Here is a 13723-nt window from a genome sequence, read left to right on the forward strand (position 1 = left end):
GAAAAGAAGCTCAAAACATTTCGTACAAAAAAAAATTAAAAATAAATTTTAGAAAACTCCATTGGGCAAATGCCCCATTTGCCACACCCCTTCGCTAGTTTCTTCTTCACCCACTTTTATTCTGAATTGTGGCTACATATTTTAACTATTTATATTTACTTTGGGGGAGAAAAAAGATGCTGGAATCTGTAGAAAATAAAATAATTATAAAAAAAAGACAAAATTATAATTTTTAATGAATTTCATTTATGATGAAAAAATTAAAAGATTAAATTTCAATTCTTATACGAAGAAAAATTTCTTTTTTAATAATTAAATTAAAATTTTTATTGATCCCCACAAAATCTTTTTCACAAGACCATAAGAACTGACTTCCATCACAGCTGAAATGAGTGCTTGCAGGGAGGATGGTCGATTTGGCTGGTTACATAATCTGTGCTCTAATTCCTTCAAAAGGTGTTCAATGGGATTTAGATCGAGGCTCTGAGAAGCCCAGCCCTGCTTTTGAACACCCATTTCATCAAACCACATCTGTGCAAGCCTCAATGTGTGAATGAAGCAATTATCCTGCTGGAAGAGAAATGGGCCAAAATATTGCTATAGAGTTGGGAGTGCAGCATTGTCCACATACATCTCAGAGTTCATGTTTCCAACCACAGGAACAAACGGATCCAGGTCAAACCACAATAAACACCCCCACACCATTATGCTTCCACCAACATAATCACCGGGTGTCCGGTTACTTTTGGTCAGATAGTGTAGGTGATATTCATATAGAACTGCATAATTTGAATAAAGGTTAGCCTCATCTTAATGAAATGAAAAATATGTTACTACACTAAAAATATGTTAAAACACTAAAAATAGAAATACCAATACCACTATAAGCACCAAATGGAGAATTCCCAGTATTCATGGTAAGAAATGAACCTGTTCCCATAGTACAAGTCATGTCATACTTTTTGAAACAGCCTGCTCCAAATAATGATGCTTGTTGATCTCCAACCTTGAATACATAATTCCTTAAAATTAAATGCATAATTCCTTAAAAATATACTCTAATTTTCCAATTATTATTTTGTACAACATATTAACCTTAAAATTTTTTTGTGTCACATGAATGATTATTAAAATACAGTCAATGAAAATGTTTAACAGAATTTTCTCCAAGAGAGATTGTGACACAAAGTGAAAAACCCCTAAAATTTTTATGTGCAAGATATTACTTTATATACCATGGATGTTTAGTGTAACATAATTTTCAGAAATATTATTTATAATTAAATTAACTTCCAATGGAGAATGTCACACCTTTATACAGTACAGAACCCGTTATCCGGAAATCAGAAAACATGAAAACCAAAAAACCGGAACAAAATTCGATAAATTTTCTCGCCATTTAAAAAAAAAATTTTTTTCCTCATAAGATTTTTTACAATTTTTCTTTCTTTTTTTTAAGGATTTTNTCCAAATAATGATGCTTGTTGATCTCCAACCTTGAATACATAATTCCTTAAAATTAAATGCATAATTCCTTAAAAATATACTCTAATTTTCCAATTATTATTTTGTACAACATATTAACCTTAAAATTTTTTTGTGTCACATGAATGATTATTAAAATACAGTCAATGAAAATGTTTAACAGAATTTTCTCCAGGAGAGATTGTGACACAAAGTGAAAACCCCCTAAAATTTTTATGTGCAAGATATTACTTTATGTACCATGGATGTTTAGTGTAACATAATTTTCAGAAATATTATTTATAATTAAATTACCTACCAATGGAGAATGTCACACTTTTATACAGTACAGAACCCGTTATCCGGAAATCAGAAAACCGGAAAACCAAAAAACCGGAACAAAATTCAATAAATTTTCTCGCCATTTTAAAAAAAAAAAAATTTTTTCCTCATAAGATTTTTTACGATTTTTCTTTCTTTTTTTTTAAAGATTTTTACCTTACCATCATTTTGGAAATAATCATTAGTGTATTACTTCATCATTTTTTCTTATTTTTAAGATTATTTCAAAATTTTTTTTATTTTATCTGGGTTTAACAATAAAAAAAACGGCTTTTTGTAGCGATTCAGAAAATCGGAAAAATCAGTTATCCGGAATAGCGATGGTCCCGACCGTTCCGGATAATCGGTTCCCTACTGTAGTAACTAATATAAGAAATATCTTAGTTCTTACAAGAATCGCAATATTGCATTTTTAAATCGCATGAATGTGATTTTCGCAAAGTTGGATTTTAATATGACGTGAATTTCACAATTTTGGAATTTAATATAGCACGAATATGAATCGTAATATTGGATTTTAAAATTGGGTGAATACAAATTGCTATGTATAACTCATTGTGTGAATTAAAATCGCAATGCACATCTTTTAATTCCCGAATAATTACAAAAATTGATATTCGATGTTGCAACAGCAGTAATGCAAATCCCAATATTGTATTTTTAAAACGCGTGAATATGAATTGCAATGCTGTATTTTTTTTTAAATTAACTTTTTAATTAGGTAAATACTGAAATCAACGTTTATTATTTAAAATCACATGAATAAGAATCGTGATAGCAGCGGATTCCGGTGCAGTTCCAACTGTTGAAAATGGCGACGAACCGTGAAACCGTCTAAATCATATGTGCATAAATGTCTCGTTAACAGAATTTAGCAAAAGTTTCAAAATTTAAATTTTGAAACTTTTGGAGGTCTTGGAAACAGTCAAGGAAACAGTCTTGAGATGAGCGGAATTTCGCGATATTCCCAAAAAAACCCTTTGCTCGGCTTTTAATTGTTTGACCTGGAAAAATTATACAAACATCCCGGAAATCCAGGGAACACATTGTATACAATTACCCTTGTTTTTTTAAAGGAAGGAAAACAGTTTACTAGTCGTGTTGTCTGAAAACAATAATAATACAAAAATAAAATAATACATTACGTTTAATACAAAGATAAAAACAAACTTTAACCGTTGAAGATAAAATAAATATTGCACCTAATGAAAACAAATTGAGACCTACATTGCAATCTTCCTTATTAAAGTAAGTTCATTACTTTTCTGTAACTAGATACTTAAGGAGAGTGCATTTATACTTGGAATTCAAATGAGGGTCTGTTAGTTTATACTAACCTGCAATCAGTAATTACAGGGTTGCCACTCAAATCAGGAAAAAAAAATTTCTGTTTTTCCTGTACATATTATACACAATAATTTAAGCAAAACACTGTGCTCTTCTTAAGGAAAAAAGGAACAGATGAGCATACTTAAAACAAATAATGTAAATGAAGTAGCTTAATATAGCTGAAATATCCTTAAATATTCCATAGATTACACTTTGAGTGGTTACCATTTTTTAAATGACCAAAATAAAATGACCTGTATTTTCCAAGCTATTTTAAGTGATTTTTTAATTCCCTGTATTTTTCAGGTTTTCAATCCAGTGATATCCCCTACTGACCGTAGAGACATGAGCCTCCAATGAAGGAATAAGTGGCACCCTGAGAAAATATAAAATAATTGCTCCCTGCTGGCAGTGAAATTCCTTTGTTAGCATTTCATTGGATTGCAAGTGCATTGTTGATCCCAGTTCTGTTGGAACTCTGTGAAAATGAATGTTTCTTCTTAGTTTCCAAACCCAGAGGGGTTCTGGGTTTGGAAACTAAGAAGATTTTATATGGTGCTATGTAACATCCATAGTTTCTGCGATTGCAACAAAGTACGAAATACCAATTAGTGTTTTTTTGACAATTATTAAGAATCAACAATCAAAACACACAATAGTCAATATTCAATGTTCTTAAAGTCTAACTTAAAGGAGTATATTTTCACCTTTTATCTTTTGTTTATTAAATTTTAATCTACAAATATAATTTTTACAAATTATAATACCTGCCAACACAGGTAGAAAAAAATCTAGTTGATTTTATGAAATAACATAAATCTCATTGTAACTGTTGCATAATGTACTAAATATTTTACATATAAGGAATTTTAGGGATTTTTATTGTCATCAGAACAGAAAAACTTTAACATTCTAATAACTATATAAATGGTCTGTAATATTTTCCATTTATGATCAACATTAAATGAACTAGAAATGTTTATTATGTTAACTCATTTTTAATAGTAATAAACAGGTAATTTTTAAGAAAAGTTAGTTAAAAATTTTTACAATTAAATTAAAAAAGTGATGAATAAAAATAAACTGAAAATTTTAGATAAAAAAAATCTTCCAACTATTTACTAACAATGAGACTTGCTTCATTATGTATTAGCAATACTTATTCAAATATTCAAACAAGCAATAAATTCTATTTCAATAAGAATTTTTAAGAAACTTTCTAAATTTTCGAAAAAGTACAAAAACCAGGAGAATTTTTATCAAACCAGTAGACCAGTAGAAACTGGCAAAATCCAGAAGTCTACTGGTAAATCCAGTAGATTTGGCAGTTATAAATTATCTACAAATATCATTTAAATTCTTTAAAATCTTTCCTTTCGTGATTTGTTTTTAAAATCATACGAAATGCAATTTGCTATTTTATTGATTAATGCAAAGATATTTTTGCTACCTTTCAACTTCATTTTAATGAACATTTAATTTTTGTTAATTAAATTTTGATTTACAAATATCATTCTTACAAATTATCTACAAATATCATTTACATTTACCACTTAATCATTTAATTTTACCACTATCATTAAATTTACCAAAAATTTACCACTTTTAATGCTTACCAGTGCATGAATTGGTATTGGAAAGCCAAAGATTTCCTCAGATGCCTCACCAAAGGAATCACTAGAAAAGATTATTGCCAATGAAAGAACTGATATTAAACTTTTTGTAAAAACAATACGGGATAACAAAAAAAGTGCATTCAATGGAAGAAAAAAAATTTCTTACTGCCCACAAAAAATTATAAAAGACTTTTGAAAAATAACTTTCTTTTTAACTATGTCCATAAGAGCCGTGATGGCTCAGTGGTTAGAGCATTTGCCTTTCAATGAGGTGAACCAGCTTCAAATTCCAGCAATGGCTGATTGATACAAATTCCACAGACGGCTTGCACCAACCACAGTTCTGATGTAAAATATCTTCAGTGGTAAATGGATCATGGGTTAGAATACCCTTGGGGCCAAGTAAACCGTGGGAGGTTTTCCTAACCATGTAACACAAATGAGGTTTAGTTTCATCAAAAAGTCCTCCATAAAGGCAAATTTCTCCCAATACTAGGTCCAGGAGTTTCCTTGTCTTCCGAATTTGGGTCAATATTACAAGATTACAGAGTTGAACATTAAGTCATAAACCCTAAAAATTGGGTCTGCTGTTCAATGATGGTTGTAAAATAAAAAATAAAAATCATGTCCTTAAGCATCAAATTATTTAACACACTAAAAAACTGCAATATTTTCCAGTTATGATTGACATAAAATGAACTTGAAATGTTATGTTTTATGTTTACTCATAATTTTGAATAGCAATAGGTATTTAATTCATCAAAGATAGTTAAAAGATATTTTAATTAATTTAAAAAGGAAGTTCTGAATAAAAAATAAAACTGAACCTTCTAGAACCAAAAAAGGTTCTAAACTGTTTTCTATAAATGAGGCTCACTTCATTATGTATTAGTAATACTTATTTAAACTATCAAGCAAGCAATAAGCTGAGGAAAAATTCCATTGCAATGGGGATTTTTTTTCTTTTATTTATTTATTTTTTTAGTAAACTCACGCAATTTTAGGGAATTTCCTAAAACGTACTAAAAACAAGAATTTTTATTAAACCAGTAGACCAGGAGAAACTGGCAAAATCCAGTAGAGTTGGCAGCATGTATAATAAATACGCTTGGAATAAAACTTTTCTTTTAACCATGTCCTTAATCATCAAATTAATTAGCACACTACATCAAAGTAATTCCTTAAATAAAAATAATTACAGTAAAAACAAAAAAAAATTTTTCAACAAATTGAGTGATATTTATTTTTGCTATAAAATTTTGCTTTATCTGTACAGTCCGCAAAAAAAAAAAAAAACGAATCACCCTGAATAACTTTTGTTCTAATGATCGGATTTTCACGAACTAATTGTCAATCTTAATGGTTCCTGAGGGTGACCTCAAATATGCCAATTAATTAGTGCTAACTATTAATTAAGTTACGAAATCAGACACAAAAACGTACTTTCTCTGAATAAACATGTATTTTTTTTTACATATTTGGAATCTAGACACTTGAATTAGGGGGGGGGTAGACAAAATTTTATAAAAATTGGGTAGCAATAAAGGTTTATATATTTGGCGATAGTCCAGAAAACCGCCAAAAAAAGTCGCCTGCGCAAATGAATATTTTAAGATAACCCATTGACTAATTCAAAAGAGGAATGCTTAATTTTACTAGGTTGGTAGGCAATCACGCTCTGACTGAAAAAAATTGAAATAATGTTTTGTGATTGCTCGGAGAGGTTTAATTAATTGTTAATAGAAAATATCTCGAAGTTTCTAGGTAATAGACAATTTTTAAGCTGATTTCTGTCCAAAAAGAAAAAAAAATTTACTTTAATCCCCTTTGAAAAGATGATTTGAATCGCTTTATAAATTATTTATGATTTTCTAAGTTTTTAGATTTTAAATAGATGAACTTTTTATCTGATATTACTTAGATTATGCTGTTTTTGCTATATTTATTTGAGGATTTCATACTAAAATCAAATTAACATAACTTATTATAGCTATATACAAAATTTTAGGGATAATCATTTTTACAGCTTTAATCGAGTCTTCCAGGCAAGAAAGTTTGAAGGAAAAAAAGTACTTGAAAAATAAAATTTAGATTGTATAGTAATTCTAATGCACATTCACAAGGTTTTCTATAATTTACAATGTTTCTTTTGTCTATAACTCAAGGAATTGTTGAATGTTTAGTGGCATTTTAAAAACATTGAAATATGTTATGTTTAAGAATAAGATATTGAAATAATATGTTGCATATTGTATGATTCATTGTTTAAAAAATCGCTTCATTCTGCTAGATATTTAGGTTACATGGGTTTCTTTGGATAAAAATGATTAGCAAATAGCATCCTCATGTCAAGATACATTTTAAAACTTACGTTCGCAAATTCACCATAAAATATCGCACAGCATATTCTTCAATTACGATATGCTACATTTACCCCCAAATAGTGCTACTATAATTATTTTTGTTTTCTTACATATATCTGATACTTTCTTTTTAAACAGAGCTTGTGAGATCCTTAAGATACTGAAATGAGGGCACAAAAACTTAAAAGATAAAATATTTAAATTCATTAACTCAAATTATCTGGTCTCAAAATTTTAATTTTTAAGTTAAATATAACTTTTAATTTTTAAAGTCATAAGCAAATTTTTAAAGGAACACTGACAGAAAAGTTTAATCTCCCAAATATCCAATAGCCTGTGCTTTTCTCAATATGGAAGAATTTATTTCAGAAAGAACATTTGGTTAATCAAATTTTGGCACTGAAGCTGATACAACTAACATTGATAATGAAGGTATCTTATTGAAAACTGATTTTGAGATAAGTCCTCTTAAAGCATTGTTAGTTGCAAAAACAATTGGTTCCATAAGTAAATGGTTCCATTGAGAGATGGATTATACTCAAACTTCAAAACTCCTTTTTCTCATTTATTATCCAGTGAAGAATTCTAGAAATGGTACTGGAAAATTAAAAAATAATTTCGAAGATACATTTACAATGGCCAAAAATTTGGGAAAAAGAGGAAGGTTAAATCAAAAGAAAAAGAAAAAAATTATTTTTTTGCATTAACTTCAGAAAAAGAACAAAAATTTAAAGAAATTGAAAGAGCTGAAAAAAAAGTTAAAGCAGAAAGTATGACAAAGAGAGAAAAAATACTTAAAAAGATAAAAACAGCCTAAAAAAATATAGAGAAAAGAGTAAACAAAAAAGTGATCTATTTATAACAATAATAAAAACATCATCGGATTACACAATGATAAACATTCATAATTTAGAACGGACTATTAAACTGTGAGATTTTTAAATTACGTATTCAAACATATTTTACTAAAAAAGTAACATTCTCCACGTTAACTGTGGTTATATGTTGTAATTCCAAGAAAAATCTTGTTTTTAGACATTTGTGTGGCCTATGGATTCCTAACGAGCATCAAACATTCTCAAATTTAGTGTTTATAGTTTTAGTGTAACCACCAAAAGCTTAAAACAATATTATGTAAGTTATCGAAATTTTTTCCACATAATTTGCATTTAATAACAAATATGTCGACACCATCATTTAGCTAAAATTACAAAGTTTGAAATTATGATTTTTTTTAAAGACAAGCTAAGTTTAAGTGCTCCTTCATTGGTTAGTTTACCCTACAAGATGTTGAGAAATTTGCAATGTTGTGAGAGATGCTTAAAAATGTTGACTACGTATTTTTATTAATATTTATGAAATATATATTCAAGAAATTGATAAATGCATTATTCAAAATCTATGCATACGTATGTATATTATTGAAATTGTATCAGTTATTGAAAAACAAAATCAAAAAATAAAAATAATCACATTAAATTAGCACAATCTGGTGTATAATCATATTCCATCAGAAGCACACTTTTATAAAACTAGACATTCGTTGAATAAAGTGTTTTTTATTCAAATGGTTTTATTCAAATTTTTTTACTAAATTGCAAATAAATCATTAAACGACTAAAAAAAATATCCTATTTCATAGTTTGAAAGAATTAAAAATAAAAAGATTAGCAAACGGTTATTAGCGAAAAAAATATGAATTAAATTTTACGCTACGCGCGCTAAGTCAAGTTCATCACATTTTAATATTAATTGCCCCATTTAATTGATTCTTTATTGTCGCCAAATTATTTTTTTAAAAATAATTAATTTTAATTTTTCTCAGCTTCTAATAAATAAAAACAGTTGAAACTTTAGATTTTTCAATTAAAAAATATGGTATAAAAAAATTCATACCTTATAATTCAAAATGTTTTCATCCTCAATTTAATTAAATAATAAAAAATAATTCATAATTATTAAAAATTATTTTTTTCATGAAATTATCTTTGGGTAAATGAGTTTTATGTGTGGGTGCAATTTTCTTTGAATTGCTTTATTAGTTTTAAAAATATGACTAAAAACGTAAAAAGTGAAATTAACATTAAGGGGTACGAACTTTGGATCGCTCTCCTGACCAAACTATGGGGACCATATTTCCCAGATTGCGGCTACCCCCTATATTTTGAAGGTTAAGAATCCAAATATGTAAAAAAAAATATATGTTTATTCAGAGAAAGTACGTTTTTGTGTCTGATTTCGTAACTTAATTAATAGTTAGCACTAATTAATTAGCATATTTGAGGTCACCCCCAGGAACCATTAATATTGACACTTAGTTCGTGAAATCCAATCATTAGAACGAAAGTTATTCAGGGTGATTCGTTTTTTTTTTTTGNTTTTTTTTTTCGGACTGTACATTATACAGTAATGTATAGATTTAAACAAATGTTAATTATTGAAAAAAATCTTTACATTTTGTACAGCAGAAACAAGACTTAAATTTCAATTTATCCGAGGAAACTTTATTGAGGGTTGCCACTCTAATCTGGAAAAAAAATTCCCTGGGTTTTCCCTGTACATATTATTCACAATATAGTAAGAAGAAAAACACAATCACTCTTGAGTGAGCCATATTTGGGCTAATATTTAAAACAAATAATGTTATAGTAACTGAAATAGTTTAGTATAGCATAAATATCATCTTTAAATATCCCATGGATTGAACTTTGAGTGATCACCAATTTTTAAATGGCAAAAAAAAAAATCACAGGTTTGTAAAGAAAAACTCAAAATGTAGTTTAAATTAATGATACTAACAATTCTAATTTTAATTGTTTATTGATCATTAAGAAGAGTTTATTTCCTCAAAATATTATGCCATGCAATACATACCATTTCAAAGTAAAATTTCGCAAAAGCATATAATTCAAGATTGACTATTGTCTTCCGCGCATAATTGAATAACACATAAATTATTTTAATAAAATTGTCTAGAAGCAATTAAAACAGAGCCGACTGTAATTAATTGCAATTTAAAATTACATCACAAAAGAGATGCTAGGCATGTGCCTTGGACACTGATTCCAATACAATAAGCAAGCTTTTTTTATTGTGCTAGGCCAAACAAAAAGCAAATAGTTGGAATTTTATCTAATAGATAATGATATTTTGATGCATACCTACCGTAGTTAAGTTATCAAATGTAAGTAGTATAGGATTTATTTTTACACCTAACTAACTGAAAAAAAATATTAAGCAACTAGAAAAACAAAAAAGTTTTCTAGCACATGTTTATAAAACGTGAAATCACCAACACAGCACATAGTACCTGCTATCATCGGTATCAAGAACATAAGAGGAATTCTTCAAAAGGTTGCACAAATATTTATACCGATTCAAAGAGCAAGCAGTCAAAGGTACAATACTCTGCACTACTGTTTGGCATAGATTATTTTATAAAGGTCCATCATTTCTCGTTCATAAGTCATAGAGCAATTGTCAAGATTTTATTCAAAGCATACTGTATATATGGCATAAATAAATACACATGTAGATAATAACAAAATAAATATTTATAATTATTCCATAATAAAATAGGATAATTATTATTCTGAGAAATTTTTTTTTATTGTCAATTGTTTAAAGCCACTGTTATTTAAAATTGATAAGTATTAGTAAAAAATATATGAGTATAACTTCCTTTTCAAAAGAAATGATTTATTTCAAACCTGTAGAAACTGTTTTAAAGATTTTTTGCCTAACAATTTTAAGCAATTGAAAATATTTTAACTAAACACACTAAGAAACTTTTTCGAAAAAAAAATATTTTATGATGATCATGATTACTTAATGATAATTGAAAACTTAAAATTTTGGTTACTGCTGCAACCTTAAAAAAGCTATTACAACCCTAGTAACAATTATACCTCGGCCCCAGTTGGGCTCAAAATTGGCTCAATATTGGGATGTCTAGATTTTTTTTATATTGGTCCTATGCAGTGTCAATATCGGCTTATGTAGGGCTGATATTGGCTGAATAATGATTACAAAATATCAGGTGAATCTAACAATTCTATATAGGGTATATTGGTAGTCAAGAGGCAGTAAAATATCGGGTGAATTGGACAATTTCATATAAGGCCCATATCAAAAAAATATCGGTCTTTGAACCATTATTGAGCCAAGGTTGTGAATATTGGTCCAATGAGGATCCAAGCTATTTTGTTGCTACGAAAGGTTCCAACTCAATTTTCAAAAAATAAAAATTCAATGACTTTCAGGGACATGTAATCAAATACCTTCTCAGTAATAGTAGCATGCTAAAATTAACGTCAAACAGATTTTATTACATTGAAGTAAATATTAAATTTATCAATTTTACATTTTTTAATAGTTATGGCAATTTTTTATTATATGTAGAACAGAGCTACCAATGGAAATGGTTTGATAGTTACAGTTTAAATGTAATACATTTTGAAAACTTCATCAATAGAGATATGCTTTTTTTTAAAAAAAATTGCAGAATAATAAATAATTTTTAATAAATTTGTCCAAGAAGTGACCTGCAAGCAAAAAGTGCAAAATTAGGATTTCTAAAAATTAATGAGAAAAAAAATACAACAACGAAGAGGAAGAATCAAATAAATCCTACTAAATAAAAAGAATCTGGAATTAACTTACCAAGTATTCAAAACAGTTGGAAGAATCATTGTAGGAATACCAAATATATTCAGAAGCCATTTTGCCCATTTCATCTAAAATAATTACTTAAGTCACCAAACATCAAAAACTATTTTATAATTCATTGAAGAAATATTTATTTCACAAATGGAAAATTTAAAATGAATATTTATTAAAGACAGGACAATTCATAGGCCTTGAATTGTCCTGTCTTGTCATGTCCATCTTGAGTACTGTCTAAAACAGTGATTCGCAACTACTGTGCCACAGCACTTTTGTGTGCTGCCAAATTTTAGAAATGATATAGTATAAATCATGTTTTTTTTTTATTACGAGAAAAGTTTAAATTAAAAAAAAGTACATATATATTATATATATATATACCGTATTTTTCGGCGGAAGAGCCTAGGCAGTATCGAAAAAAAGTTGTATTTTTCCTAGATGCGGCGCTTCCAACGAAATATTTTTTTGTAGCAAAAAAATTTGTCAAGCAAAGTTATTTAAGATTAAATAATTTTCAGAGAGAAAGACTATTTTAAAAAAAATTAATAACGAAGTCGACGAAATATTCGCCCGTATCGCGAACTGCAGCAGAACATCGCCAATTCTTAGCAAACTTTCGGCAGCAGCCTATAAGAAAATAAATAAACAAAATAATAATTTCAAAAAAACATCGCATAAGGAGAAAATTTAAAAGGTATGCATCTTGTATCCACCCCCAGCTTAAGGAAAAATCGCAAGCTAGAAATCTATTTAGCGCCTAGGCAATTGTAATTTAAGAGAACAGAAAAGGAAGAATAGGACCCTAAATCAAACTCACGGGATCTAAACTCACGGGACTGGCGAAATGCCGAACTTCGGATCTCTTTCGGAAATTCCAATATGGCCCCCAAATATTACTATAATTCAATTCCACTGTTAATTTAAGAAAAACCAATAAATTTAGTCAAGTTTCGATCGTAGATTATGCTGGGGTGAATTTAAAACCGACCCATCTTAAGAGAAATTTTACTAATCAAAATAATAATCTATATAATATAATCAGGAAGAAATAATCAGAATCCTATGAAGAAGAAATAATCATTTCTTCTTTAGAGCGAGATCATAGTTCTCGTTTTTTCTTTTAGATAACATTTTGTTTTAACAAAAGACGCTTACCTCGCAAGAAAGAAAAAAAAAAGCTAACAGGGAACTACAAAAAAAATTTTTTTTAACAATTAATGCTAAGAAACTGACAAGCCAAAAACTAATAACGATAAAAAAAAACAACAAGCAAGCAGCAATTAACAAGTAAAAATAAAAAGCAGCAAAATAAAAATAATTAATGAATCGAATAAAAAACCGCAAAAGGGATAAATTTATTTTATTGTCCATGTGGTAGTTTCAATGTCAACTGGGTGTGGCCAATTTATGGTCAAACAGAGGAGGGAAATTCGGGGGCAGTAAAGCACAGCTGTCAAGATTGATTGATCAGTTTTTTCCAACTTCCATTTCTTTATTTTGTTCATTGGAAATGCAGGTGTTTTTACTTCTCACTTTATTTTAAACTGCTTTAGAAACAGATGTTTCCTTTGATACAGATTTATTATTATTTTTTTCTTCAGGCTTCGTTTTTATTTTTAAAAGATAAAATAAAGTAAGTTACTTCAACAGAATAAAATTCAAAATAAAAAGAATATAGCTGATTTTTTTTGTCTTAACAATATAAATTTCTTAAAAGAAAAAACGAAAAAGATTAGAAGTCAAGGTCACCTTGATTGGAATGTACACTCACTGATAAGAATGTGAGAAAAATTTAGGGTGTGGTGGGAGAGTTGAATGTAAAAGATTGAGCAGAAAAGAAAGACGGTGCTTAGAATTTTCTTGAGTACCGTTTATCGGCCCCCCTCTATATCACGCCGATTTTCGTCAAAATTAAGGGGGGCGCTTTATCGGTATTTTACGGTA

General features: G+C 28.5%; 1 protein-coding gene across 7 annotated transcripts in view; it reads right to left on the reverse strand.

Moving 5' to 3' along the window:
• The window catches only part of LOC107446168 (glycerol kinase 5), a 97267-nt gene that overhangs the window by 30418 nt on the left and 53126 nt on the right, over nucleotides 1–13723 (reverse strand). For 4 of the 7 annotated variants that reach the window (XM_043044409.2, XM_071188010.1, XM_071188008.1 and 1 more), the window contains 3 exons: nucleotides 11777–11850; nucleotides 4752–4812; nucleotides 874–1006 (listed from right to left, as the gene is read on the reverse strand). In XM_043044409.2, coding sequence (XP_042900343.1) covers nucleotides 874–1006; nucleotides 4752–4812; nucleotides 11777–11850 — 268 coding nt within the window. The remainder of the gene's footprint in view (nucleotides 1–873; nucleotides 1007–4751; nucleotides 4813–11776; nucleotides 11851–13723) is intronic. The other 3 variants (XM_071188011.1, XM_021148581.3, XM_071188009.1) reach the window with 1 other exon arrangement.

The sequence above is a fragment of the Parasteatoda tepidariorum genome, chromosome X2 (genome assembly GCF_043381705.1).
Source record: "Parasteatoda tepidariorum isolate YZ-2023 chromosome X2, CAS_Ptep_4.0, whole genome shotgun sequence".
In the NCBI taxonomy this organism is placed as follows: Eukaryota; Metazoa; Arthropoda; class Arachnida; order Araneae; family Theridiidae; genus Parasteatoda; species Parasteatoda tepidariorum.